The 27,843-nt window shown below is 39.0% G+C and overlaps 2 protein-coding genes across 4 annotated transcripts; both read right to left on the bottom strand.

Annotated features, from left to right (window-relative positions):
- Positions 1 to 27: 27 nt before the first annotated feature.
- Positions 28 to 15,735, bottom strand: fer1l6 (fer-1 like family member 6). 2 transcript variants are annotated; one of them, XM_058391432.1, is made up of 42 exons: positions 15,450 to 15,735; positions 13,780 to 13,862; positions 13,569 to 13,689; positions 13,431 to 13,485; positions 13,172 to 13,303; positions 13,015 to 13,077; positions 12,846 to 12,924; positions 12,612 to 12,768; positions 12,179 to 12,365; positions 11,828 to 12,020; positions 11,408 to 11,739; positions 11,195 to 11,303; positions 10,906 to 11,086; positions 10,705 to 10,825; positions 10,519 to 10,619; positions 9,075 to 9,165; positions 8,844 to 8,963; positions 8,558 to 8,710; positions 8,245 to 8,419; positions 7,861 to 7,985; positions 7,598 to 7,732; positions 7,131 to 7,280; positions 6,881 to 6,979; positions 6,616 to 6,777; positions 5,698 to 5,878; positions 5,350 to 5,474; positions 5,132 to 5,260; positions 4,983 to 5,028; positions 4,814 to 4,858; positions 4,529 to 4,605; positions 4,273 to 4,401; positions 4,010 to 4,141; positions 3,538 to 3,665; positions 3,287 to 3,457; positions 3,059 to 3,213; positions 2,833 to 2,975; positions 2,162 to 2,250; positions 1,977 to 2,075; positions 1,585 to 1,826; positions 1,051 to 1,208; positions 864 to 964; positions 28 to 717 (listed from the first exon to the last, which is right to left on the bottom strand). In XM_058391432.1, exons 1-42 carry the CDS (start codon positions 15,482 to 15,484, stop codon positions 537 to 539), a joined length of 5,490 nt encoding a protein of 1,829 aa, XP_058247415.1. In that variant the 5' UTR covers positions 15,485 to 15,735; the 3' UTR covers positions 28 to 536. The 2 variants fall into 2 exon arrangements, with proteins under 2 accessions (XP_058247415.1, XP_058247416.1); XM_058391433.1 differs by lacking the exon at positions 4,814 to 4,858.
- A 403-nt stretch (positions 15,736 to 16,138) lies between these two features.
- prkag3b (protein kinase, AMP-activated, gamma 3b non-catalytic subunit) lies at positions 16,139 to 27,746 on the bottom strand. 2 transcript variants are annotated; one of them, XM_058391440.1, is made up of 14 exons: positions 25,454 to 27,746; positions 24,129 to 24,171; positions 23,850 to 23,962; positions 23,533 to 23,614; positions 22,722 to 22,780; positions 22,577 to 22,622; positions 22,424 to 22,478; positions 22,206 to 22,332; positions 21,882 to 22,047; positions 21,746 to 21,783; positions 21,402 to 21,548; positions 20,515 to 20,608; positions 18,442 to 18,502; positions 16,139 to 18,265 (listed from the first exon to the last, which is right to left on the bottom strand). In XM_058391440.1, the coding sequence occupies exons 1-13, from the start codon at positions 25,469 to 25,471 to the stop codon at positions 18,444 to 18,446; spliced, it is 1,047 nt and encodes a 348-aa protein (XP_058247423.1). In that variant the 5' UTR covers positions 25,472 to 27,746; the 3' UTR covers positions 16,139 to 18,265; positions 18,442 to 18,443. The 2 variants fall into 2 exon arrangements, with proteins under 2 accessions (XP_058247423.1, XP_058247422.1); XM_058391439.1 differs by having other exon boundaries at positions 16,140 to 18,502.
- Positions 27,747 to 27,843: the final 97 nt, after the last annotated feature.

Here is a 27,843-nt window from a genome sequence, read left to right as displayed (position 1 = left end):
TTTCACTTAATCTTTCTAAACATTCTAAAAAAAACACAATTACAGAGCCATAAAAAACAATAGTGTAGAAAAGTGTGACCATATACACCCACTTTTTAAAAAATCTCTCATCTGTTCCCAGTATATATGATTTGGCGCAGGTTTTAGGCACAGTGCCCTTCCTGACTTAACCCTCCTATTTTAATCCAGTTTGGGACTGGTACTGAGAGTGCACTGACTTGTGCGAACTCCCCAGTGTCTGGGTTTTGTGAGATTATACACTACCATTATAAAAATCCTATTGCACAATTATACAATAAAAATTGTAATAGGAATCTTATAGCTTAACAGTTTGAGTTACATTTATCCAATTCATCTGTTTTAATAGTTACATCAACTCTGACCCTGACTGACCAGCTTAAAAGTACCTGATCACATGATGATAAGCCAAATAGTTCAGACGTTTTGTACATTTAAATACTAATCCCATACAGTGTAATAATGTGCCATCATCAATTCTATTGATTGTCAAACACCTCGTTACCAAAAAAGATCATTCATCCACTGACAATCCTGTTGCTGATGGCCCCCGGGAGTGTGTAGAAGAGCAGGGCAAGAAACAGTGCAAGGATCAGCAGCACCAGAGCAGCTATAATGTACTTCTTATAGTTCTTCCAGATCAGATGGAAGAAACACTTAAAGGGATTCACAAACCAAGAGAAGGTTGTATCTGGTCGACTACAAAGAGAGAAGAAAATACTGATATAATACTTGACTTTAAAAAAGTCAAGGAAAGGGGTTAGCAGCACTGTTAGTGGTATTACTCTTTCTTCCATTTGTAAGCCAATTATCTGGTTTAGTAAAAGTTTTAACATTAATCTTACTTGGGTTTTTCTAGCGGTTCTGGCTCCTTGCGTGCTCGACCTACAGGGTTCTTCTCTGCTTCTTCAGCTGTTACCAAGTGGAATTCAGCTTCCACTTTTCCCTGTAGCAAACCAGTTAAATATTAATTAACTGTATTTTTTAAAACATAACGAATATTGATTTAGTCTGAACAGAATAAAAACATACTGTAAGGTCATCAGCCTTCACAAAAGGCCACCAGCCTTTGGCACGTTTCTGCTGGAAGATGGATATATTCTCACTAGCATCATGTAGCATCTCCATCTTACAGACCTTTGCTGATTTGGCACCACGAGGAAATGCATGCAGGTCCAACTCTACTGAGCCTAGAAACATTAAATGTAGACACAATAGGAAACTAAATTAAAATAATAAGAAAACAAATATTTATATGTTAACAGAAGTCTAAATCCTGGTAAACATTTCCAATGGCACATAGAGTTAAGTGCAAAGATTTGCATAACCTTAGGAGAAAAGAACACCACAAAGATGTGATAAGTTTGCATCTCCCTTTCTGAACATTCTCAAATAAATTGCATTCCCCCTTATACAGCTGTTTTGTATCCTTTAACAGCTCTCTAATCCTTACAGTAGTGAAGTTTGTTGCAGAAACATATGAGGGTGCAAACCTTTGCACTTGACTATAGCTAATCCTAACCTACAGATTTCTCTGAACTATTACAGTGTAGTATACTGTCTTACCCAGGAAGTCATCAGAAGATAATCTCTCAAAGTCCCACACCTGTAGCACTAAGACTGCAGGCAGCTTCTGCTCTGTCTTGTCCAGAGAAAAGATGCTCTCACGTTTGCTTACCACCACCAGTTTCTCAGCTGGAAGGTAGTGGAAGGGGAACACGAAGCGCCAGTTGAAGTTGCCCTCACCAGTCAAAGAGTTGTAATGGACATCTGTTTCCTGGCCATCATCTTCAAGTCCTTTCAGCCATCTGAAGATTCCCAATGAGAAAAGAGAAATATCTCATAACTTTTAGAAGACCATATTCATGCAGATCAGTACAGTGTGGTACAGATAACCCATTTACCAGTCGTTTAACTGGCTACATCGTTTAACTGGCTATAACGCAGCACACATTTACCCTTTAATATAGATGTCACTCGACTGTTGGCCCGTGATGAAATTGGTGTCTTCCAGAATGACATCTTCTGTGTTCCAGATTATGATCCTCAATTCATATCTTTGTAAATCAGAATAACAGTACATCAATAGCTGCACAGCACAATGATGGGTAAGGTGACGGTCTAACCAGCTATGCAGTGTTACCCTTTGGGTTTGCGGGGAGAAATGTCTACAGGTGGTCCAGGATGAGGCATGTCCATAGGAAAGATATCTACCCACATCTGCAGCTGCCCCTAAAAAACAACAACAAGGATACAGAGAGAATGCTCAGCTGTGAATTCTTTCCAGGTTCAGACCTTCAATAAGCACTTTGACACTTACCTGAATATTTTTCACCACTCAAGCCACTTATAAGGTTTGTACCTCAGTTAATGTACAAATAAATAATTTTATTATCCCAAAACTATCCAGACACTATAGTGCTGCCAATGTCTAACAGAAAAGCAGTGTGCCTCTGAAAACAGTGCTGATCTCAGTGAGTATTCTTTAATCCTTAATTTTTACATAGCTTTAAACTGACCACCAAATAAAGCTGAGCTAAAAACTATAGCTTCCACAGTGAAGCTCCAACAGCATTATATGCACTTCACAAGCTAACTCTGATTTCCACTCTGATTTATTCGCCCATAGCTCCAGATGATGGCTGTACCAAATGTTCTACCTCTTCACCAATAAATAAACCTGCAGGCATTAATGTTTGATTTAGAAAACCATTTCAGGTATTTGTTAAGAGCCTGGAGAGAGCGTCACTAAGGATAACAGCTCACTGCTGTACAGAAACTGGCTGTAAAAGGTTTAAAGTAACCAAGAATTACCTGGTCCATGCCGGGTTTGTCCTTTAAGTAGAGGGTCCGGGTCTCAATGTGCTCTGGCACTAGTTTACAGCCCACACCTGGCATTTCATCCCATCTGTGCAGCACCTTCAGTGCCAAATGTTCATAGGACTCAAATGCCTGATCTGAAATGTAAAAGCACTCTCTCAGCATGGCATTGAGAGCCTTTATCTTCAGAAATGTATTGAGTATATGTGATGATAATCACCCTCATCAGTAAAGACTGTTTTTCCGGTGTAAACCTTTTCTCCAATGGTGATTCTCCCAGGAGAGAAGCGAGGGCTATCAAGTCTGTTTTCTTTGCATAACTTTATAAGCAATTCACTCGGTTTAATGGCATCTCTCCAGGCATTGTAGCCCTCACTAACAGTCAGATAAGAAAAATGAGATTACATATAAAGAATAGAGGAACTCTAAGGTTTATATTTATACTCACATGGTGTATTCAGTTGGGATGCCACAGGTTGCTCTGTGTCTGCTATAAAATCGGTTCTCCAAATCTATTTGTGTTTCTCCAATCAAATCATCTCCACCAATAACATCATAGTCATAGATGAGAACCCTCAGTAAGGATTCCTTGGGGAAAGACGCTTGAATTTCAAAAGATCTGAAGAGGAGAAATGAGTTTACAAATAAAACGAAACAGACTACAAAATAGTATACTTATTCATTATATGAAATGCTTACCTGCCAAACACTGGGTTAAGTTGCTTTGGGATGTAGTTATCTCTGTCCTTGATGTCAGTTTTTCCTAGTTTTAGCACAATATAAGGATCTGCCTTTCCATCAGGGTCAGCTGGATGGAGGTTTGAGGCCTAATTGGGAATGTATACACTGTTTATACAGATATTGCACAATAATTTGTCATTATATTGTGATTATATAATGGCTGTCCTGTTTCTTCTATGTATTTGTAAGGAACAACACAGCTGGATGAATTTCTACAGACCAAATTCAAAGGCATTAGCAGTTTAAATTACAGGCACTGGTTATTAAGTGATGCTGTCTGTGCACTGTTAATGAGAAATCCTTATTACCATATATATTTTATGTAAAAGAGTAAGTCTGAATGGAGTCTTACTCAGAAAAGTGGATACACTGGAATACTTGCATTGCAGATGTATAGTATAGTAGACTAGCGTTTCTGAAAGAAACTTACTGCAACAATGTACACACGGATCAGGACATTTACAGAGGAGTTGGGAGGAATACCCTGGCTTATTTTATACTCTCCGGAGTCTAAACCCTGTTCCTCATCATCATCAGGCAGCTTATACAGACAAAACCCAGCCTGGGGAATGAACAGACATTTTATTTAGTACCTATCTAATTAGACTGATAAAAAATTTCTTGTAGTGTCAGTGTAGTACTGTAATGTTTCTAAATAGAACAATTACGTACATGTTACACATATTAACTCACCTTTAAGTTCCCAACAAACCTTTCAGCACCAGAGCTCTCATCTTCATTTGCCTTACCACGAAACAGTTGAAATGTTTTCACCCAGTCATCAAAAGGGCCAAACTCTGCCTCCAGCTCTTTGTCATATATCTACAACAAGCATAAGTTAGAGAAAAAGGAGTATGATATTTTATATATCGGGGCATCTAAAGACTACACATTAGGACTGGCAGTAGACATAAAATCCAATGATTAAGTAGCAATCAAATGGAGTTACCGTTAAGGTTGCAATCTTGGTCTGCTCAAGCACACTCTTGAAGTTAATCTCCCTTTTCTTGTCTTTGAACCCCTTTGCTTCAAGGTAAAATTCAACATTTATTATGTGTTTACGGGTTTCAACTAGAGACTGCATGAGTTTCTGTTGTTATTAAGCACCATTTGGTATAGTTATGTACAATATCTGCCATTGTTCGTTTCTATTTTGTTTTGCAATTTTAAGTAGTTTTATCCACTAAGAAAACATCTGCATGTAATGGACTGGATGTTCTCCAGCTAGTCTTACCCATAGTGGTTATTCCATCTGTGAGCAATGTCTGAAGAGGAGGTACTGCAATACATCACAACATGTGTGTGTGTCTGAACGAGTCTAAAACTTGCAGGATGTGTTTCAGTTCTACTGAAGAACTGATGGTTAGTGTAATGGGCTAATAAAATCAAATTCTTTTTCTTACCAGCTTCATAGATGTTTGGGAATGGGTTGGTCTCTCTTTGTTTCGACTAAGGATGAAAATGTTATAGAATTATTAAAACTACTAAGTAAAACAAAATATACCGGAATTAGGATTGTCCTTGTGATTAATGTGAGAGAGGTTAATCTGACCATCTGGATTTTCTCCATTGAAGCATAGTACTTAGACCACCAGTCAATGACACTGTCAGCAGACTCATCAGCAGCAGTGCGCTTCTTCCGTTTTGTAGATCTTCGCGTGCTCTTCTTAGAGACTCTGTCCTGCATCAAAGGATAATAACAGTATAACATTCAGGAGCACTGATATTTTGTTTTATATGCATATATGCATATCTGAGTGTTCAACCCACCTTCCTTTCCTGAGGCACTGTCTCAGGCGTGTGAGAAGGTTTGCTGATCTTCTCCTGCTCTATAGTTATGGAAATATCCTCACTGGGTTGTGCTTCAGTGCCCTCTTGTTCAGGAAGTGGAGCAGCTACGAATGAGCAGACATTCAGATTGAGATTATATATATATATATATATATATACACACATACATATATATATATATATATATATATATATATATATATATAGTATAGTCTATATATAGTGTATATATATCTATACAGTGCTGTGTCTATATAATTACAGTGCTATGGCTATATACAGTTCATAGGATTTGAAAAGATAGGTCAAGATAAAAATGCCCATTACGTTCTATGCTGGCTGGCTCAGGTGGTTGTGGTCTGGGAGGCGGTAAAGATGAAGGTGTGTATTTGAACAGGCCCAGGTTATTTATGACATGGCTGCCCACCAGCGTGCTCCTGCCAAAAGCTCGCCAGTCCACCACAGTGATCGTGAGAGGAGGGTGGAGGTACTCATTCTCAGGCAGCTCCTGCACAGATGAACAGGCAAAAATGCTTAGACTGGCAGTTCAAATCCATTTCTGGAAATTTAATTGCATGTATTTTTTCTCAAGGGGCAGTTCTTCTTTACTTTAGGCACTTTTAACAGTTGTGGACAAAAATAACATGAAGGCAGTAAAGGACCTGTAATAACCTGTGATAATCACACACTATTGCCCTTTGGTAAAATATTTGTATTCTCCATACTTGTATCGCCATAGACAAGACAATTATTCTGCCAACATAGGTCTCGGAGTCTCGGGGTTCTGATAGCAAAAATTGAGTTTATTGAGAATCAACAGAGATGAACTCGTGAACTGAGTCTCAGCTGAACCTTTTTTTACTTTCAGGATGGTTATCCATCCTTTGCAGAAACACCCACTCCCCTTCAACTGACCCCCACCCTGATGTCTTTTTACACACACCCATCCTTGTCGGTTCTGACCTGTTTACATGGACAACAGTGGAGTAACTGAAACACCTCATGCATTGTTTACTTTGATGATTATGTTTAAAATGCACAATTTGTTCTCTAACATATTCTATAGTACTAAGCTAATTATATATGTACTTTGTGACTGGCCCACACCAGTTACTCAGACACTAAGATCATTCTTAAAATTAAACGGAAATGAGGTACAAAATGCCTTGGTAACAATCGACACCACACACAACAACATAATACTCGCTGAGAAATGGGAAACAACTAGGACGAGGTCAGCATTACCACATCGAAGGAGTCCACAAGCACAGTGAAATTTGGGCTGCTCTTGTAGCTCTGTATCACAGAGGAATTAACACCTTTTCCTGCACACTCTATGAAGACCTGGGGCCGATCCACAGGAAGGAGCTGCACCTTTTTCAGTTCTCTTAACCCCCAGAACAGAACCTAAATCACACATATCTTCTTTTACACACTGCACATTTTTCAGAACATAATGCAATACATAAGTAAATAATCAAAATAATCTGGACGATAATGTTAAACTCACTTCAATTCTGTACTTGCAGAGCACAGGTCGGATGTATGAAGGCACATGGTAGTTCTGGCCCTCTGGCCCCTCTGTCTCAGGTAGAGGATGCTTTCCTGTCTTTACATGCAATGTTATGGTTTAGTGTGGATTTTATAATGTAGCCAGTCAACATGATGCTGTTTATTTAATACAGCACGAACTGATATAACATAACATAGACTAATCAGGACTAATTTGTTGTAGTAGCTTTTAGGATTTTGTTCTGTACCTGGATAAGCTCAAAAGCTCCAAGTATGTCACCACCAGACATGCTACCATAAAAAAGTGCACTGTACTGCAGCTGAGGTGGTGTGTATGGCTCCTCATTAAGCTTGACCACTGGCACAGCTATCGTGGAACCCAGGTATTCTGGCTTGCCCTATGAAATGAGAAAAACGGAACAATAATCCACTCTGAACGACTTGCATGTTAATCTATAATTAATAGGTAATCATCTGTGGCATTTTCTAATGAAATTCACATCCCCATTGTGACAATTCCTGACAGAAATAATAAAAAAAATGTAGCACCAATCAACAGATTAGCACTAGAATCACTTAGTTATATATAAGCAAAATGTTAGCCTTAGTAGTAAGCTAATTTATATTATTCTCCATAAATAATTTATTACTTAAATCCATTTGAAAGATGTAAGAACATGTAAATGCACAGCACCAATGAATTATTAAAACTTACCAGTGCGTCATCATCATAGACCTCAATAACGACGAGAGGTGGCTCTTTTACAAACTCACTGAGATCTCCGTATAGAGACACCTTATTTACTATCAACATCTGGTTCCAAGTTGGGGTAAGAGTCTGGTTAATGATCTAGGGGATAGAAGATTTTAAAGATACCCAGCAAATTATACCTAGTGTATATCTAGTGGGTGTATCTCAAAGAATGGCAGTCAGATTTGTTATTAGCATCAAATCTTTCACATTATGGAAGTGCTTACTGCTGTGCACTGAGTGTTGGAGAGGAAGGATACTCTGGCGAAGGGGTCTGATAGGCCTGTGTTATCTGCTGCGATGAGCCCACGAGCCTGGTACATGTGAGACCTCAGCTGAAACTTATGATGCTCTGAAAAGACAGACAGGATTCTATCACTCAAAATAAGACTCACTGGATCATAACTTGCCACTTTTGTAGTCCTGAGTACTAGCACTTTGGTTATGGTTAGGTTAAGTGTTTCAGGTTGAGAGTATGAGTGTATATTGATATTTGTTCTGGGGGAAAATGTCAAAAATCTGCTAGAATCAACAGCTTAAGGTCATCGTAATAAAACCTCAGAAAAAGTCTGCTGTAAATGATCATTTTAAAACCTGATGATGACTCTTACCTTTATAGAATAAACTCTCAGGAAGCATGGTTCCCTCATCTGATGAACACTGTGGCTCAAAGCCAGCTGGGAGATTCTCCAGCATATGGGATATCTCTTTGGAGTTGCCCAGCCACAAGTACACATCCAATTTAGCCTGCACTATCCAGCCAACTGCTCCACGCTTGGATGGGGGCTGAGAAAGGAATTATCAGACATTAATCAGACACAGATATCCTGGCAGGAAATAATATTCTTATCTGAAAAACTTTTATCCCCTGAAAATGACAGAAAAGGACAATCTAATGTATAAGAATGGAATTTAGCGAAATACCTTAAGGAACAAGGTTTTGATCTTGCCACAGGCCGTCCCTTTTTCCACAAGTTTGTCAGAGTAAAGTAGATGCCGTGCAGGGATGCGGGCATACGCTATGCGTTTATTATTACTGAGCATCCACACAAATATGTCTGGCAGCGTGTGCTGTGGCTGAAAACGGCATGAGACAGAGCACAGTATTATGAAAAATGATAGAGACACTTAAATAAATGATTTCATGTATATTTATACACAGGAGCACACACACACACACACACATACACAAGGACACTTGTGCACTGACCTCTTCCACCAGGAATCTGATTCGATGAGTGAGGGTCTGTGCCTCTCTCAGCATCTCTTTAACAGTTAGAGGCTTTCTCTTTGGTTCAGTGATTGTTCCAGCTACACCTATCATGCTCTCCTAATAAAGAAAGAGTGACAGAATCGAAGAGACACAACAACTGTTAAAGAATTTACCCAAGGAGAAATGTCGAAGCTCAGTCTGGATGCTGTGTTGCTTGTTACCCCTCACCAGTTCCTGTTTGCACAACATGAGCCTCTTCTTGTCTAGCATTGTCAAATGGGTTCCTTTGGCTTTCTTTTCAGCAAAATCAATAAATTCCCTAGAATTGCAAAAGAGTACTATAAATCAAATAAATAGTCATAAATCATTAGGAGATATAGTATTAATCATTGGATCATATGGTTAACCATGTAGTAAAGTATCCAGATAGAAGACAATTCATATTCCAAATACACTATATTGCCAAAAGTATTCTCTCACCTGCCTTAACTCGCATATGAACTTAAGTGTCATCCCATTCCTAATCCATAGGGTTCAATATGACGTCGGTCCACCCTTTGCAGCTATAACAGCTTCAACTCTTCTGAGAAGGCTGTCCACAAGGTTTAGGAGTGTGTTTATGGGAATTTTTGACCATTCTTCCAGAAGCGCATTTGTGAGGTCACACACTGATGTTGGACGAGAAGGCCTGGCTCTCAGTCTCCGCTCTAATTCATCCCAAAGGTGTTCTATCGGGTTGAGGTCAGGACTCTGTGCAGGCCAGTCAAGTTCATCCACACCAGACTCTGTCATCCATATCTTTATGGACCTTGCTTTGTGCACTGGTGCACAGTCATGTTGGAAGAGGAAGGGGCCAGCTCCAAACTGTTCCCACAAAGTTGGGAGCATGGAATTGCTCATCCAGACTCAAAACCCAGACTCATCAATCAGATTTCCAGATGGAGAAGCGCGATTTGTCACTCCAGAGAACGCGTCTCCACTGCTCTAGAGTCCAGTGGCGGCCTGCTTTACACCACTGCATCCGACGCTTTGCATTGCACTTGGTGATGTATGGCTTGGATGCAGCTGCTCGGCCATGGAAACCCATTCCATGAAGCTCTCTGCGCACTGTTCTTGAGCTAATCTGAAGGTCACATGAAGTTTGGAGGTCTGTAGCGATTGACTCTGCAGAAAGTTGGCGACCTCTTCGCACTATGCGCCTCAGCATCCGCTGACCCCGCTCCGTCAGTTTACGTGGCTGTCGTTGCCAAACACTTCCACGTTCTTATAATACAGCTGACAGTTGACTGTGGAATATTTAGGAGCGAGGAAATTTCACGACTGGATTTGTTGCACAGGTGGCATCCTATCACAGTTCCACGCTGGAATTCACTGAGCTCCTGAGAGCGACCCATTCTTTCACAAATGTTTGTAAAAACAGTCTGCATGCCTAGGTGCTTGATTTTATACACCTGTGGCCATGGAAGTGATTGGAACACCTGATTCTGATTATTTGGATGGGTGAGCGAATACTTTTGGCAATATAGTGTATATTTCATATTAAATACAGAAAACAGAGGTGTCAACATAAGGCTATGGCCTTGTGACTGTGTGAAGAAGTTATTGACATTTCATGGCTGCAACTGGATCATTACCCGTTTGCTATATGGGGAGAAATAAAGTTTTTCTGTACCTGGCATCCTTACAAAATTCTTGTAAAACAGCACGCATAAACGGCTCTGCGCATGGGTCCACCAGCTTGTCCAGTTCTTTCACCTTTGCTACTCCCTCTTCCTGTTTTAGACATGACATGCTCATAAGCAGTAACCCATCAGCAGCTGATATGGTGTAATTCTGAACAATTGTAATGCTTACTTACAAACATGATGGCTATCCTGTCCAGCATGTTAGAGTGGTGGAGGCGATATGTCCAGTCCTCCCAGGAGCTCCACACATGGACACATGGTTTCTTACTTGAAATGGGCAAATAAAAGTAGTTCCTGCACAGACAAGATAATAAAATTAACTGTAGTGAAATGCATTCGTTGATTGGCATATAAATGAAGAACACTGAGTCTACCTGATTCCATCTCCAAGAAGAGGTTTCTCTGGAGGTGTGGTCGATCTGCAAGGCTTTGATGGTTGACCTTCTAGAAGAGGAGTAGTCATGGTAGCTTCTTGGCTGAAAGGATCAGGACCTTTCTCTACTTTTTTCTTGGAGGGTGGTGGAGCAGCACCATCAATCAAGTTACCAAAGTTTCCTGAATAAAAAAATGTTGTCTAAATAACAATGATTGTGACCAAAGCAAAGTATCAGTCAACCTTATTATTATTATTATTATTATTATTATTATTATTATTATTATTACCAATAGTAAATTCAAAACTGATAGGTTTGTCACCAATCTTCCTGTCAATCATAGTAGCCTCAAACACAGCACCAAACAGAAGAAAGCTCTCCTTGTCCTCATCATTGATCTACAAAATAAATTTTAAAAAAAACCACAACATACTATAGACTGTAGACACAAACCCAGGCCTAGCCTGAATAATTGACAGCAAGGGTATGATAAGCATTTCACCATTTCAGGTGGATCCACCGGCAGTACTATGGCTCCCATAGCCTTGCTTTTCTCCTCATCTACTCCACCTGCCCCTCCTGCTGCAGCTTTAGGGTCTTTAGTTGCAGCTTTCCCACCCTTAGCATCTTTAAAAGGCATCTTCATAGATAGCAGAGGTTTTGACTCAGCCCCTCCAGACAGGATCTCCACAGTTAGTTGGATGTAAACCCTTCCACGAAATGAAACCCCTTCTCCTATTCCCTCATTCATATCCTGACTGTCATCCACAAGCGTGGAGTTTCGGGCTGAACCATAGATGTTGACCCAGGCTGGGCCAAATGTGGGGAGAAAACCTAAATAACAAAAAGAAAACGAATGCAAGGCCATTGCACAGCACATACACTCACACATAAATATTCTGTGATTAGATCTAAAATATACCATTATCTCCATCCTGGTCATTGGAGATTCTGCGCAGATCAATGTAGTGAGTCCCAATGGCTACATCATTCATGCTTCCCTCATCTAGTAGCTGGATCTTTAGTCTCTGACACAAAGGAGGAAACATCTCTTTGAATACCACCTGCTCATTCCAAACAGGGTCTGCCGTACTCTTCTGAGTGGAAGTCCGGCCCTGTTGGAAAAAGTTTGAGCAAAAGTGAGCATAGCCAACAATAACTAAATATTTCTGTGTTTTTGCTCCTTAAATGACACTATTGCTACTCTTGCACTCACAAATAGATTATTTAACTTGTCCAGCACTGCTTATTAATGCTTGTTAAATAGACTTACCACCTGTCCAAAGAATGATACTACCACATATGGATCTATAAGAGCTGTGTTGTCACTAACGAAAGCCTTGGTCACATTAGCCATGATGCTAGAATTCATTCTGGGAAGACCTTCTGCTCTGTACACTTTCACATAATAGCGAGCCCATGGGCGCATAGATGGGAAACCTTCAGGTAGCAGTGGGTTCCTGGATCAAAGCCAGATTGTAGAGGGTTAGCTCTTCAGTATTGTTTGCATTAAAGTAAACAAAGTGGTGCATCATATTTAACAAGTCTTAAATGTAATATTACCATTGATAATCTTTATCTGAATACTGACAGAGGTATAGGTTTATTGAACATGAGAATGTACACAAAGTGATACAGATCATTATAGAGCTAATCTCTTTCACTCATTACTCATTCTCTAAACAAACAAAACAATGTGGGATTACTTTTCTATTTGCTCTTCAGCATCGCTAAACTTCTGTGATCGGGGCAAAACATCTCCTTTCCCCGTCACACAGATGTCACACTTCAAGTGACCTTTGACTCCTGTGTTGACATCTGTGGGATCCATAAGAGCTGCCCATTTATTAGTAAACTGATGACCTGGAACAAAACAAGACAGGAGTCATGGTCTGAAATGAAAATATAACACTATGTCATTTAAATAAGGGAACACTTACCAGGTTGATTGTAGACAGTTCCAACATCGATCTTAAACGTCCCCACACAAAAGCTTTTCATGATCTTTGAATGCATTACCTTTTGAAATTTAAAAGAAAAAGAGCACATCGCATTTTCTGCATCGCGTTAGGTTGACGCTGGAATTTTATTATTAACTAATATACTTACTGATAGTTTAATGACTTTGTCAAAAAAGATCTCCTGATGTGCAAAGAAGTCAAATACAAAATACTGTTGGGGAAGAAAAGGTCATTGTTTATTTCGCTTATGATACAATAAAGATTTATATTCAGATCTGTAAACATTAATGATAAGGAGACGTCACCTCATTGTAAAAGGGTGCATTGGTGCCTTCTTTTACTGATGTCTGTTTCTTTTCATCTCCAATTTCAATCACCACACTGGGGTCAATGTTCTCCCCCACCAGCTGTCTAGCCTCTGTGATGTTGATGGAGATCTTAGGGGATTAGTCACAAAATCAGTCATTACTTTAATAAGTAATGAAGTAATAATAAGTAATTACTTTAATGAATAAAAATCATAAAGTTATTCGATATATAAATATAACAAAAAAAAACTTCTACCTGAAAAGTCTGTGGTTTGCTTTCACTTTCCAAAATCTTGGGCACAGGTTTGGATCTTTTAAGACACAGAACAGCACACAACCGACAATAAATTAAATATACTGAAGTGAGCAAATACAGTAAGTAAAAATCTGGTACCTTTTAGTATTGATAACTTCTCTAAAAGACAAGAAAGCAGGCAGGACAGGGTCACTGCATGATTCAGGGACTTCAGGTTCTGCACCTTGTGGTTCAGTAGCACTTTTAATCTCAGGATCATCTAGAAAAGTTAAGATATGGTTAAACAGGTAAATCCCCAGAAAGAGTTCTGAATCTTTACATGATTCTGTATTTGCTTTAGAGGCCATACCCTGAGCACCTTTGTTTGCAAAGACTAGCGCTTTGCCACCTTTCTTTTTCTTCTTCTTCACTTTTAATCCAAATACATTTTTGCTGGAAAGCATGAAAGATTATTGGTATATTAAATATGAAACTTGTCATCTTTTCTCCGTTTGTCATGTTATGTATGTATCATTTGCCGTAAAGCAACCATAAAGCAACAACTTATATATATATATATATATATATATACACACTATATTGCCAAAAGTATTCGCTCACCTGCCTTGACTCGCATATGAACTTAAGTGACATCCCATTCCTAATCCATAGGGTTCAATATGACATTGGTCCACCCTTTGCAGCTATAACAGCTTCAACTCTTCTGGGAAGGCTGTCCACGAGGTTTAGGAGTGTGTTTATGGGAATTTTTGACCATTCTTCCAGAAGCGCATTTGTGAGGTCACACACTGATGTTGGACGAGAAGGCCTGGCTCTCAGTCTCCGCTCTAATTCATCCCAAAGGTGTTCTATCGGGTTGAGGTCAGGACTGTGCCAAGTGTAAAGTTGTCAAGAGTGTAAAGTGTAAAGTTGTCAAAAGTGTCAAGTTCATCCACACCAGACTCTGTCATCCATGTCTTTATGGACCTTGCTTTGTGCACTGGTGCACAGTCATGTTGGAAGAGGAAGGGGCCAGCTCCAAACTGTTCCCACAAAGTTGGGAGCATGGAATTGTCCGAAATGTCTTGGTATGCTGAAGCATTCAGAGTTCCTTTCACTGGAACTAAGGGGCCAAGCCCAGCTCCTGAAAAACAACCCCACACCATAATCCCCCCTCCACCTAACTTTACACTTGGCACAATACAGTCAGACAAGTACCGTTCTCCTGGCAACCGCCAAACCCAGACTCGTCCATCAGATTTCCAGATGGAGAAGCGCGATTCATCACTCCAGAGAACGCGTCTCCACTGCTCTAGAGTCCAGTGGCGGCGTGCTTTACACCACTGCATCCGACGCTTTGCATTGCACTTGGTGATGTATGGCTTGGGTGCAGCTGCTCGGCCATGGAAACCCATTCCATGAAGCTCTCTGCGCACTGTTCTTGAGCTAATCTGAAGGCCACATGAAGTTTGGAGGTCTGTAGCGATTGACTCTGCAGAAAGTTGGCGACCTCTTCGCACTATCCGCTGACCCCGCTCCGTCAGTTTACGTGGCCTACCACTTCGTGGCTGAGTTGCTGTCGTTCCCAAACACTTCCACGTTCTTATAATACAGCTGACAGTTGACTGTGGAATATTTAGGAGCGAGGAAATTTCACGACTGGATTTGTTGCACAGGTGGCATCCTATCACAGTTCCACGCTGGAATTCACTGAGCTCCTGAGAGCGACCCATTCTTTCACAAATGTTTGTAAAAACAGTCTGCATGCCTAGGTGCTTGATTTTATACACCTGTGGCCATGGAAGTGATTGGAACACCTGATTCTGATTATTTGGATGGGTGAGCGAATACTTTTGGCAATATAGTGTGTATATATATATATATATATATATATATATATATATATATATATATATATATATATATAAATATAAATATAAATATTCAATGTCAATGTAAATATATATAATAACTAAGATTTCTACAATATTCTAGTCTCATTTAGATCATTAATAAAAAAAATTCTGATCAGTGCCTTACCTTTGTGTTTCAGAGCCATCTTTATCTTGATCCATAGTTACTTTTTACAAACTCAAACTATAAATAAACAACAACTAGTCATTAAAATAGAGCCTACTTCTGAATAGACCATTAGACCAGACAGGATAAGACAGATGTATGCTTGATATTCCAAGTAACTTCATGAAGCTACTGCTGACACAAAACTGAGGAACCAACATTCCCCTCCCTCTTAAGTCTATTTGACTTTCTGTGGCAAAAGGATAAACAGGGGTGGACTTGATTGGCATCTGTGTGTTTGTTCTCCTGCAACATGATGCAGCAATGAACACTGTTACAAAAACAACAACAACAATAAAATCACCAAATTATCTCCATTATCTCCATCATATTTATTAATAAATTAATTTATTAAATTATACACATACAAAGATTTACAAAATATCACTGATAGCACTGCCATAGTAAGTATATATATATATATATATATATATATACTTAAAAAGTATAGTAAAAAGCTAAAACGAAATTGCTCTTAGTGCACAATGACTTCATATATATATATATATATATATATATATATATATATATATATATATATATATATATATATATATGAAGTCATTGTGCACTAAGAGCAATTTCTTTTTAGCTTTTTACTAACCTTGTTACATAATAAAAAGTAATTACAGTCATAAATGTATTTGACATATGTCACATGAGTCATAACCATGTTTACACTAGTATAATGGCATCACATATCACATGGGCTGTATTAAAACTGCATAAAATGCTAAAGCCACTTGTTACCATAGCACACCAATGACCAATCAATCAAAAGTGTCCAGTCGTAGCTGCTAAACCCATTATCTGTTTAATGACAGAACCTCATTGATAAAAAAAAAACAGTTTGCAGTGACAATTTAACTACACAAAGTTTGAGGAAAACACTGTTGTACATGTGCTTTTTGACTGAGGACAGTGTTTGCCAAGCAAATCCAGGATGTGAGAAACTGGTATAGCAAATACACCCCTGGTAAATATGCAGATCGGAGCACCTGATGCACTGAACTTTGTATTTGGGATTTTACATTGGGTTACTACAAAACACACAGAAACACTGGGTTATTATAGTATAGATAGTATTAACAGAATAAACCACATACAAATTTCTATATACAGCTCTGGAAAAAAATAAGAGACCACTGCCCAATCTCCAGATTTGAACCCTATTGAATGTCATCTGGAATGTCATCAAGAGGAAGATGGATGGTCACAAACCATCAAGTAAAGCTGAGCTGTTTGAAGAGTGGTATAAAGTTCCCCAACAGCAATGTGAAAAACTGGTGGAGATCATGGAGCCAAAACACATGCAAATCGGGGTTATTCCACCAAATACTGATTTCTTAATGTTATCTATCTATCTAGATACATACATATACATATATATATATATATATAGAGAGAGAGAGAGAGAGAGAGAGAGAGAGAGATACTTTATTCATCCCAAAGGGAAAGCTTCCAGCAGTATCCACAAACACAGGCCAAAGCATTAACACTATTTGTTTATTTGTATTTTGTTTTATTTGAGTTATTAAAGCTCTGCAAATACTGCATGATCTTGGGGTTTGCAGTGGTCTCTCTTTTTTTTCCCCCCAGAGCTGTATCTCCTTATTGTCACTTCCATTTTTTGACTCTTTTCATAACAGTTTTAAACTATTTTTATATAACATGGACAGTAAATGCATGCATTTCACTACATGTGTTCTGTGTATGATTGTGTATATGACAAAATTTGAATGTGTACTTTGTCATTTTAATCCTTTCAGAATAAATATTTCATTAATGTGTGAATGTTCATTAAGAAACTGAGTTACACAGCAAGATTTATTTAAACAAAAGTTTTATTTTCAGCAACTAATTATTTATCTGATTACCACTAATTAATATAATAGAACACACTTTACACTCAGAAATGCTCCAAATGTGAATTTTTCTTTTTACATTACATTCAGTTACAATAAACAAATACACATCATTACCATCAGTCTTTTTTTTAAGTCACTCAATATTTCAAGTAGCTTGATAATCCATTGCTTCGACTCGTGCCTGTATTGAGTTAAATAATAATTCTACTCAGTTATTTTCCCACCTTGATTTTATAACCCCATGTTTTTTTTAATCTTAATGTCAATTCAATTTTCAATTCGATTTATTTGTAAAGCACTTTTAACAGTGGAGATTGTCTCAAAGCAGCTTTACAGAAGTATAGAAACATAGAAAAATATATTAGTTACTATTTTATCCCTAATGAGCAATCCTGAGGCGACGGTGGAAAAGAAAAAAAGCCCTGAGATGACATGAAGAAACCTTGAGAGGAACCAGGCTCAGAAGGTAACCTCATCCTCATATGGGTGATACTGGACAGTAAATAATGCAAATGTAAATAATGTCTTTTCTACAACAGCAACCAAGAGCTCTTCAGGAACTGTTAGGTCAGTGTAGTTTCCGAGTTCATTATAGACTTAACATTCCTTGCTGTCGCAAGCTGACATGCAACGATAGTTTAGTGACCGTGTGATGGTCTTCAAGTGGTTCTATCCATAGCAGTCCCCTCGGTCACAGGCTGTCCGCGACCTATCCAAAGCAGCAGTGAACACCACCACACGGCGAGACTCCAACCAGGGATAGAGCGTCTAGATGGATCAGGCAGAGTCAGAAAGACTTCACTAATGCTCTTGTGGCTGAATGAGCAAATCCGCACAGCCACACCAAAATCTAGTGGAAAGCCTTCTAAGAAGAGTGGAGGTTATTATAAAAGCAGTGGTGGACTACATCTGGAATGAGATGTTCAACAGGTGCATCTCAGCATGATGGTCAAGTGTCCACTAGCATGTATAGACAATAATCCAGGTTTGTGAGTTTGTGTCAGTATAATGACAGCATCATGGAGAACCCAAAGGTTCCTGAAAGAGATTCTAATAACTAAAAAGACTAGATAACTAACACTGACCTCTATGAATTGTGAATGTTGTTTCTGTAAAGAAAATTTTCCTGGAAAAAAGACCAGATTCCTAGAAAACAAAATATAACTTTCCAGAACATTCCTGGTACAAAAATGTCAATTTCTGCTTACATAAACAATAATAATAAGAACAACAACAACAACAACAACAACAACAACAACAACAACAACAACAACAACAACAATAAACCATATAAAATACAAGATTAATGGAACACACAAGTTATAGGAAACATGGCCTGGTTTATTAATTACTATTCTGTTTACTGTAGTCACTTAGAAAAGATGAAAACAAACATCAGTGGTCATTAAATACAAAACACCTGAAGTCTAGTAAAGTACAAAGGGAAACGGAAATCTAGTATACGATCAGTACACAGAGTAATGATTATGTGTAATATATAACATGGGGGTCATCGTTTAGTCCAGTTCATAAAAATGTACAGTATCTAGTCACAATGCTGAAAATGCTTTCAATCCGACACAATATGCATTTAAAGAATCTAATAGTGCACTCGAAATGATGCAAAGAATTTATGCAAGTGGTGAGTTCCATCCTTACACAAGTAAAGTGCACAGCAGTATTATTCATGCTTCGTTATTTATGATAAATACACTCTCCAAAACACGAATAATTCCAAAAGCAACAGAAAATTGCAGTGCATAACATGTCTGTTTTCACCACCTCAGTGACTGTATGCTTTTATACAAACATTACAAATATAAAATTCAAATCCAGTATGCAGAAAACATCGCTGCAGTAAGTTCCACCATCTTGGAAACACTATCTAATGGACATTCTCAATTATCCCCACTCCATTTTCAGATTTATTCACTTAGGAGAGTGGAACCCATTTTTCAGAGTTTGAAAAGATTGTTTTATTGTGAATGAAAAGGGAAAATGGAAACCACTATATCCTGCTCAGGTTCCAGTGGATTTGGAAACGATCCTGGAAAAACTGGGTAAGGCAGGAATACATTCATCTTACTCAATACACCTACCTAACAGGTGTTTGGGAAGAGGGAGGAAACTGGAAAAGCTGAAGGAAACCCACAGGGACATGAGAAGATCATGCATACAGTATCCCAACTCAGCATATGAAAATATCTTGTTACAGATTTACTCGTATTAGTGTGTACAAGGTCATGTGCTGTCATGGCCACAGCCCGGGTTCGATTCCCGGGCAGGGCTCTAACCCAGCCACTGAAAAGTTAACTCTCAGTGCCAGTCGCAAGCCTGGATTAAATGGGAGAGTTGCGTCTGGAAGGGTATCCGGCATAAAACCTGTGCCAAATCGAAACATACGGACTAAATGATCCGCTGTGGCGACCCCAAACAGGGTGCAGCCGAAAGAACAACAACAACAACAACAACGGTGTGTACAAGGTCATAAATTCTTCACCCAGGACTGAAATCATTTCCTTAAATTCTGTTTTGCAAGGAATTTTTGGAAAATAAAAAGCCATCATTTGTCTATTGTTTTCATCTGGTCTTTTCCTCCTTAAATCTAAAATAAACTTCAAATTCACAGTCTTTGGCTGTGAAAGATGTTCTGAGACCTGGGTGTATTGTGTACTAATCACAGATCAATGTCCAGATGTTGTATTTGTGTGGGTACAGAATCCCAAATCAAAACGTTTGTCTTGGGGGTGGGGGGGACCTTAGAGGAGCACCCAAGCCCTGATATATTTTATTGACACAGAGCAACCTTGTCCAGCAAAGTGGTCTCTGATAAACCCTACCATGAAAAAATAACACATTTTAAATCGATAAAAAGAAATTGCTGGTTTTGAAGAATGTACAATTGCAGTGAAACAGTCGAGCAACACAATTCGAGCAGCATAATGGTTCTTTAGATCACGCCAGAATAAGATCAGATGTGCATGTTATTCCTCATGTTTCAACAGTAGCCTAAAGTTGCCCAGAGAAATATTTACAGGCACACCAGTCAAGAAACACTAGAGTTCGCTGAAAAATACAAGAAGTGCGAGCTCCTACCTGGAGCAGGGAGGAACTGTGATGGAGAGATCACAGTTGCTAAGAGAAAAGAGCATCAATACCTGCAGGTGTTAAGACCAATGCCTGCAGCAAGTCAGACAGTGAGATGATTCCCCTCACCATATCCTGTTCATCCACCAAAACTAGACGATGTACCTAGAGGACATTAAACAGTCCATTAGATAACTTCAAGTAAAATGGCTTCCTAGTTTTTCTTACCTTATTTAAAGTCAATATAAAGACACAGAAGTGTTGTTTTCTAGAATCGAATCAACACAAGTTAATTATAATCCTAACCTAAACAGGATTTTCACAATGTTGAACAGAAAAAAAATGTACACCAATCAGGCATAACATTATGAGCACCGAAAGGTGAAGTGAATAAGATTATCTCCTCATCATGGCACCTGTTAGTGGGTGGGATATATTAGGCAGCAAGTGAACATTTTGTCCTCAAAGTTGATGTGTTAGAAGCAGGAAAAATGGACAAGCGTAAGGATTTGAGTGAGTTTGACAAGGGCCAAATTGTGATGGCTAGACCACTGGATCAGAGCATCTCCAAAACTCCAACAACTGGGGTGTTCCCGGTCTGCAGTGGTCAGTATCTATCCAAAGTGGTCCAAGGAAGGAACAGTGGTGAACCGGCGACAGGGTCATGGGCGACCAAGGCTCACTGATGCATGTGGGGAGCGAAGGCTGGCCCGTGTGATCCGATCCAACAGACCAGCTACTGTTGCTCAAATTGCTGAAGAAGTTAATGTTGGTTCTGATAGAAAGGTGTCAGAATACACAGTGCATGACGGGTCAGGGCTGTTTTGGCAGCAAAAGGGGGACCAACACAATATTTGGCAGGTGGTCATAATGTTATACCTGATCAGTGTATATGGCTACATCAGGGTGTGCAGAAAAACATATCCTATTGTAAAAATTTGCAAACATCTTCACTTACCTCTGCTTCAGCAATGCGATCAATGATAGTCTCCAGGGTTTCGTGTGGATAACACTTAAGCACTCCCTCGACGCAGCATGAGCGGCTTTCAATGGCTTCTTGCATAGTCATGCTCAGGTTATTGTAATTTTTTTGAGCAGCCAGGTTCTATAGCCAACAAAATACATACATTACTTATGATAGGTCATGGCTATGGTTGTATTAAGGTGCTAGCAGCTGCACAGAGTTCAACTTAATTAGAAATTTTAGGGTGTTGAATTACACATTATACATGTATATTTACATAAAATCATTGATTATTGCTGATAAAAGAAGGAACAGGAAAGATTGCTTATTTTACTCACAATGACATCAAAACGGGAGTAAAGGGCCACCACCTTTCCTACATACAGAACAGACTCACTTCAGAACAATTATCCGTACCTCCAAGGGATTTTATACTTCAAAAGATAATATACAACATCTGAGACCTGAAAATACCTTGTTCATTCACAACAGGCAGGGCTGATACTCTGCGTTCAACAAACACTGACAATGCCTCATAAACTGTTGCAGTCTCCTGGACTGTGGCAATCCTCTTAAAGGTTCCAATTTCAACATCCTGAATTCGCTTCTGTAAGAATCGAGGCTTTGGGATCATGGAACCCTGGGAAATCCCAATAGATTTGTTATAAATAATCTTAATGATCTGTTCTTTTAAACTGCAATTCGTTTTATTAAACAAACAATAAATGGTGTGTTCTATTAAATTTAAATTAAAAATATAAATTGAAAATATATTTATATTTTAAAAAATTCTCTTACAAAGATGTGCAGAAATTTCAGGATGCGTTTATGGGTCAGTATGTGTAGAACGTTTCCCGATTCCGGATCGATAACAGGCAGCCTGTGAATCTTGTTCTTCAGTAAGGAGTAAATAGCATCAAAGAGGCTGACGATGGGGAAAGACAATTCAGTCACTGGTGAGATACCCTGGGGGAGGGGGGGGGGGCTGGGTTTAGTTGTGAAGACCCTAGTTGTACCTGGATTCTGGAGTGATGCTGATCAGAGAGTTGACCGAGTACTCAAGGTAGATCTCTGAAACAAGATGAAAGATACAGGAGCTTAAACACTGGTGGATTTGACGATAAGTGACTAAAAATGTAAACTAAAGAAATAGAACTGTACACGGTCACCTCGCCAGGTTTCAATCTTGTGCTCTTCTAATTCATATATCTGAACCTAGAACAGCAATGCAAATCAGGACAGGGAAATTAAAGTTTTAAATAATAATAATACATGACTGTTTGCATGAAAAAAAAAAGGGAACAACTAGCTTACCATAGGTGATTTGTAATATCGGTGAAGGATGTTAATAAAATCTGTTATAGTAAGCATCCCTGTAACAATACAAGTAACAAGAAACAGATATCAAAGAGCTTGGATTAAACAGTGGCTCAAATGAATCAGGGCTAAACAAAAAGAAATGTTACTACCAGCTATGACTAACATGCATACATACATACAAATAGGATTGTGCTAATATTAGAATAGGTAACAGCTTTCGGCACCCAAACCATTCTCAGCCGTAATTACATAATGTACTGCAGTGGCTATTAATACCCGGGAAAGGGTGCTAGGGATTAGAGCACTGTCTTGCCATTTCCCACAAGTCACTGGACCCCAGGTGCCTGACTAAAGTTAGACATCTGGCACCAGAGAGGCTGATTCATTACAAATGAAGCCATGACTTCTGGGACTTCTGATGTGTCGGATCATAGCATGAAGTAATATTCCACATTCCTTAATAAGTTGGAACAGATAATATAAGCTGAATAATACTGCTGAATTTAACTGAGTTGGGGTAAATAATAGTGGCCTCCAAAAGATCTGGTGTTCATTTGGCATCAGAATAAGAGAGGAATATTTATGAAAGGATTTAATTTAAAAAAAAAAATCTCAATAAAATGCATAGCTTAGAATAGAAGGATCATGCAAAAGAACCTCAGGTGGATTCACTATAAAGTTCTGAATGCATATAGATTTATGGGTTATGAGACTTTAGTCAATGTCAGTAATCTGACTCAGGTTCACAAATGGTTTAACCTTTAAAGGTTAAAGGGCACAGTACTCAGTGCTCAGGTCCACATACCTACAAAACACTGCTGCTTGTTGTCCCATAAAGGTGCAGCTCGGACTCCATTAGCGACTAATGCAAAGAATGCCTTCTTTACCTGTATTACAAACCAAAGTATACAACTTAACCAAATAGAAACAGACCAGTGGGGGGAAAAATGAAACATCTCTGACCACTTGCACCCAGTCTGTTGTATCTGTCCTAATGCAAGCGGTCTCCTACTTAATTTCTCAGCATTGTAAATGTGTTATTTTACCAATATTGCATGTTATCTTATCGTAATATCTGCATCGCTGCCAGCTGATCATCTGTATACATGCAGACGAATTCACCTGCAGTGTTGTGTCAAAGATGACCAGTTTAGAGCTGGTTGGTATGGCATCATAGCAGCAGTGGTTCATGAAGAACTTGGTGTAGACATGTGTATCAGGATCTCGAGCAGGGCCTGTGGGAAAAGGCAGTGGAGGAGAACCCTGCTTCCTACCTGTCTATATATAGTTTTTTGTGACTGTAGGACTTTAGAAAATAGTTGTCAACACAGAAATGTGCATAGGCAGAACGTGTTAGGCGCTTGCAAGGATTATGAACACAAACAGAACACAATTAGATACCTAAAGCTTTCATTGTAAGACCGTCATCTTCTGTATAGGGAGCCTGGGGAAAAAGTGAAGGAAAAAATCTCAGTCTTTGGATTAAACAGAAAGGATTTAAGAGCATGAAAAACTCACTTCCAGTAAGTAAAATTATGCTTAATGTTATGCATCTATGTTTCAAATTAAACATGAAGGATCACTGCAGTGTTGTCTAAATTTGACACATCTAAAATCTGGATTAATGTTAGTCTCAGTTACTCCGCCCATGAGTCATAGAGCAACTGATATCATTTCTACATTAATCTTTTTCTTTAAAGCAAGTTATTTGCCTCATTCTGTACAAATAGGGGGCCAACCCTAAAGTGTGGTGGATAGTACTAGTAGCGGATATCTTGCATAGCTTAAACACCCATCTCTATGTTATACGAATGCTCTTGAGGGGCTGGTCTGATGCATAATAGACAACCGATTCCTAGTTAGATCTCTTGCAGTTTGCACATCAGACAGTGTCAGTAGAACTATCTACAGGCTCCAGATGGCATACTCTCACCTCAAAAGGTAGTACAGAAAGGATTGTGGAATAAAGCAATCGTAATAAATTGCGTGTTTGATGATCATTACAGAAAAAACCTACCACCTCCTTTGTCGCATGCATTTTGAAGGGTATCTTCAAAAATCAGTAATGGACTGATCCATCCACTGTGTAGCAAGGATGGCTATAAGAAGTGATTCTTGTCAATGGCTACTAGTTATTTTTAAAATCATTTGAAATGAACCTGGATTTGGACAACTGCACCATACAAACAGATTACACTACAATCTTTGGAGACTCTCATACTTCCAGTCCTGTATTTAATCCTATTTCATACTTATACATCTTCCTGTCTATTTTTTCCTATCCATTCCAGTTTGTTCAATGCTTTACCAGCTCTGGTTCACCATGTTTTGTGTGGCTACTTATAACAATTCCCTGAAAGGACCAACAAATTACGTCAATTTAATTCTTGACCTATATCCAAGTTCCACCGCACATGTAAACAAACAATTTTCACATAACCCACCTTACTGGCGAATAAGGAATGTGTACAGCCATGCTAAAAATACTAATGCTAATTCTTTTCAGTGAACAAAAGTCATGAACTTAGTACTTTACACATTGCCTAAATACCCTTTTGACTGCAGTATTCAGATGGCATAATTTTCAACCACACACTTCTGCACCGCACCTACCTCTATTCTTCATAGTATTTTAATCACTGTATCCTATAATGACTGCAGCACCTGTTGCTAAAATATGTCTCACATACTCTTGATATCACACCGTGGTCTTATCTGTGTCTTACCTCAGGGAAAGGGTCCATGTCTGTCGGTTAGGGGTTCACAGTTTCACTGCATAGACTTAACCATACTCCAACTGCTCTTCAGTCACCCTGAGCAAAGCACAGTGGTACAGCACTGGCTAAATCAGGAGGTGATCCAGGCATGCAAAGGCCTATCCAGGCCAATGGGGGAAGGGATATCATGCATGTGTGGCTGTTTGTGTACACACAGCAGATAGGGTGGGCTGCAGGGCTCAAATTCCTCACCAGGAGCTTCTGCAATAACTCTGGCTAGAAAGACTGACAGTTACTGTGGTGCTGACATGACCATGACTCACTAAAAGGAGTGTACAGTACAAAATAATTAAATGCCCAATTATCATAAATGTAAATACATGTTTTTGCTGTACACTGGACACATTTGGTTTTGAGAATAAAAGATGAATATGAAACGGATCAGAATTTCAGCTTTAAATATCCTGATATTGACATCATGTTGTATTACACAACTTAGAACATGGCGTATTTGGTGTCAGACCACGCAATGTTTAGATGAGGAAACATACTGGAACATTGAGAGAAAATAAACACATTTAGTTTGCTTGCATCAAGCCAGTGACACACTGAAAGCCAAACACAGTTACATTCTTCTTTTGTAATGTTTTTCCAGGCTTGTACCAGAGCTTCTTTTAGTTGTTTATTTTGTGGAATTCCTCCCTTTAGTCCAAGTCACTTCAGGAGGTGAAATGCTGTTCAATAAGGTTTACATTTACGGACATCTTCATCCAGAGCAACTTACATTTTATCTGAGCAAATGAGGGTTAAAGGCCCTGCCCAAGGACTCAGCAGTGGCAGCTGCGATTCAAACTCACAACCTTCTGATCAGTAGTCCAACACCTTAACCACTAAGATACCACATCCAATGGGTTTAGGTGTGGTGATTGAAACCCTACATTTTTCCCCCCTTGATGAAGTCCTTTGTCGGACAATGGCAGTCAATGTTTCTGTAGATTTCTGAATTCATTCTGCTGCTACCATCAATAAATGATGCTATCTCCACTGTGCTTGACCGATGAGCTTGTATGTTTTCGAGCACGAGCAGATCCTTTCTTTCACCACACATCGACCTTTCTATCCCTCTGGTTGAGGTTTAACTTGATTCCAAAATTTTTGTGGCTCATGTATTTCTTATTGAATTCCACTCTGGCCTTCTGATTCTTACTGCTAAAGAGTGGCCTCTATATTTCTGCTCTCAAATTTTTCTTTGAAAAGTGACTTGCGATACCTTCACCCATGTGCTGTGGACATTATTGATGTCACTCATTTTGTTTTGGGGATTTTCTTTACAACCGTCACAATGTTTTACTGGGACAACCTCTTGATTGGTTGTTTTTTTTCTTTTTCCAGCACATTCTAAATTGTTATATTGGTTATGCCCTATGTTTTCCCACCCATAGACAGCTCTCTTGTCTTTATGCTGGTCTATCCCTTCTAACAATCATTGCAGTCCTTACAGGTGAAACCCAGGGTTCAAGCTAAGAGCAATTCAGTGCTATTAGCTGTTTCAACAAATCAAACAGGTCACACCTAGGCAGAAAAAACCAGCTGTCAGTCACATGTTGCAATGTTTTTGTTTAACACATCTAGATGCAAGATCAGGAAATGAAAGACTTAGGCTTTCTGTTGCAATACCTTTGGACAGGACTCTGACATTCACTTCAAGATTTGACCAGTCTTTAAATCTCATTAAATATCAATAATCAGATGATATTTATGACATGGTAAATTTATAATTGCTAAAAAATATTTACAGCCCCAGTAAAGCTTTAAGTAACTAACAAATATGCTATTGAAAAAGGGATCGTGAGCTGCACCAGTGTCTGAGAATTCAACAGCAGTCAATAGCTCAGTCAATAGCATTTGTAACTATAAAGTGTGTTAGCATTACAATTGACCATTATGGAAGTGGCTATTTTTACCTTCCATGTGCCTTGATGGGCTTCATGCATCTGCTGCTCAGCTCACTATCTGTCTTCCAGCATGGCCTAATGCTAGCTTTTAACAAACTTCTCAGACTGTAAAGACTTTTGAAGAGTTAGAGAGTAGCAAACTGTGTCTGTAAAAACATTTTCAAATTTCTGCTGTTTTCTGACAAACAAACTTTAACCACACATAAATACATGCTGTATTTTGACGAACAAACTTTACCCACACATACAATTGACAGATACTCCGTCTCTTACATGCAATGTGCGTTAGGCCATGAAGCCTAACCGTTCCCAGGAGACCTGCTCGTATGATGGGCACCAAGCCAAAACACTGAGTAGTGCGTATAATAGGAACAGGTTCTAGCTGTTGCTACATACACAAAGTAACTACAAACACTGGGATGTTTGTAGAATCTGTAAAGCAAG

Source organism: Hemibagrus wyckioides, linkage group LG06, assembly GCF_019097595.1.
Source record: "Hemibagrus wyckioides isolate EC202008001 linkage group LG06, SWU_Hwy_1.0, whole genome shotgun sequence".
NCBI lineage: Eukaryota > Metazoa > Chordata > Actinopteri > Siluriformes > Bagridae > Hemibagrus > Hemibagrus wyckioides.
This window is presented reverse-complemented; position numbering and strand designations above follow the sequence as displayed.

Coding starts and splice junctions, on each gene's coding strand:
- fer1l6 (XM_058391432.1), bottom strand. CDS start 15,484: ATGGATCAAGATAAAGATGGCTCTGAAACACAAAG. Junction 11,304..11,407: donor CGGTGGATCCACCTGAAATG/GTGAAATGCTTA, acceptor TTTATTTTGTAG/ATCAATGATGAGGACAAGGA. Junction 5,029..5,131: donor CAATGGAGAAAATCCAGATG/GTCAGATTAACC, acceptor TTTCATCCTTAG/TCGAAACAAAGAGAGACCAA.
- prkag3b (XM_058391440.1), bottom strand. Junction 22,479..22,576: donor CAAGATTGAAACCTGGCGAG/GTGACCGTGTAC, acceptor ATCTTGTTTCAG/AGATCTACCTTGAGTACTCG. Junction 20,609..21,401: donor ATCGCATTGCTGAAGCAGAG/GTAAGTGAAGAT, acceptor AATGTCCTCTAG/GTACATCGTCTAGTTTTGGT.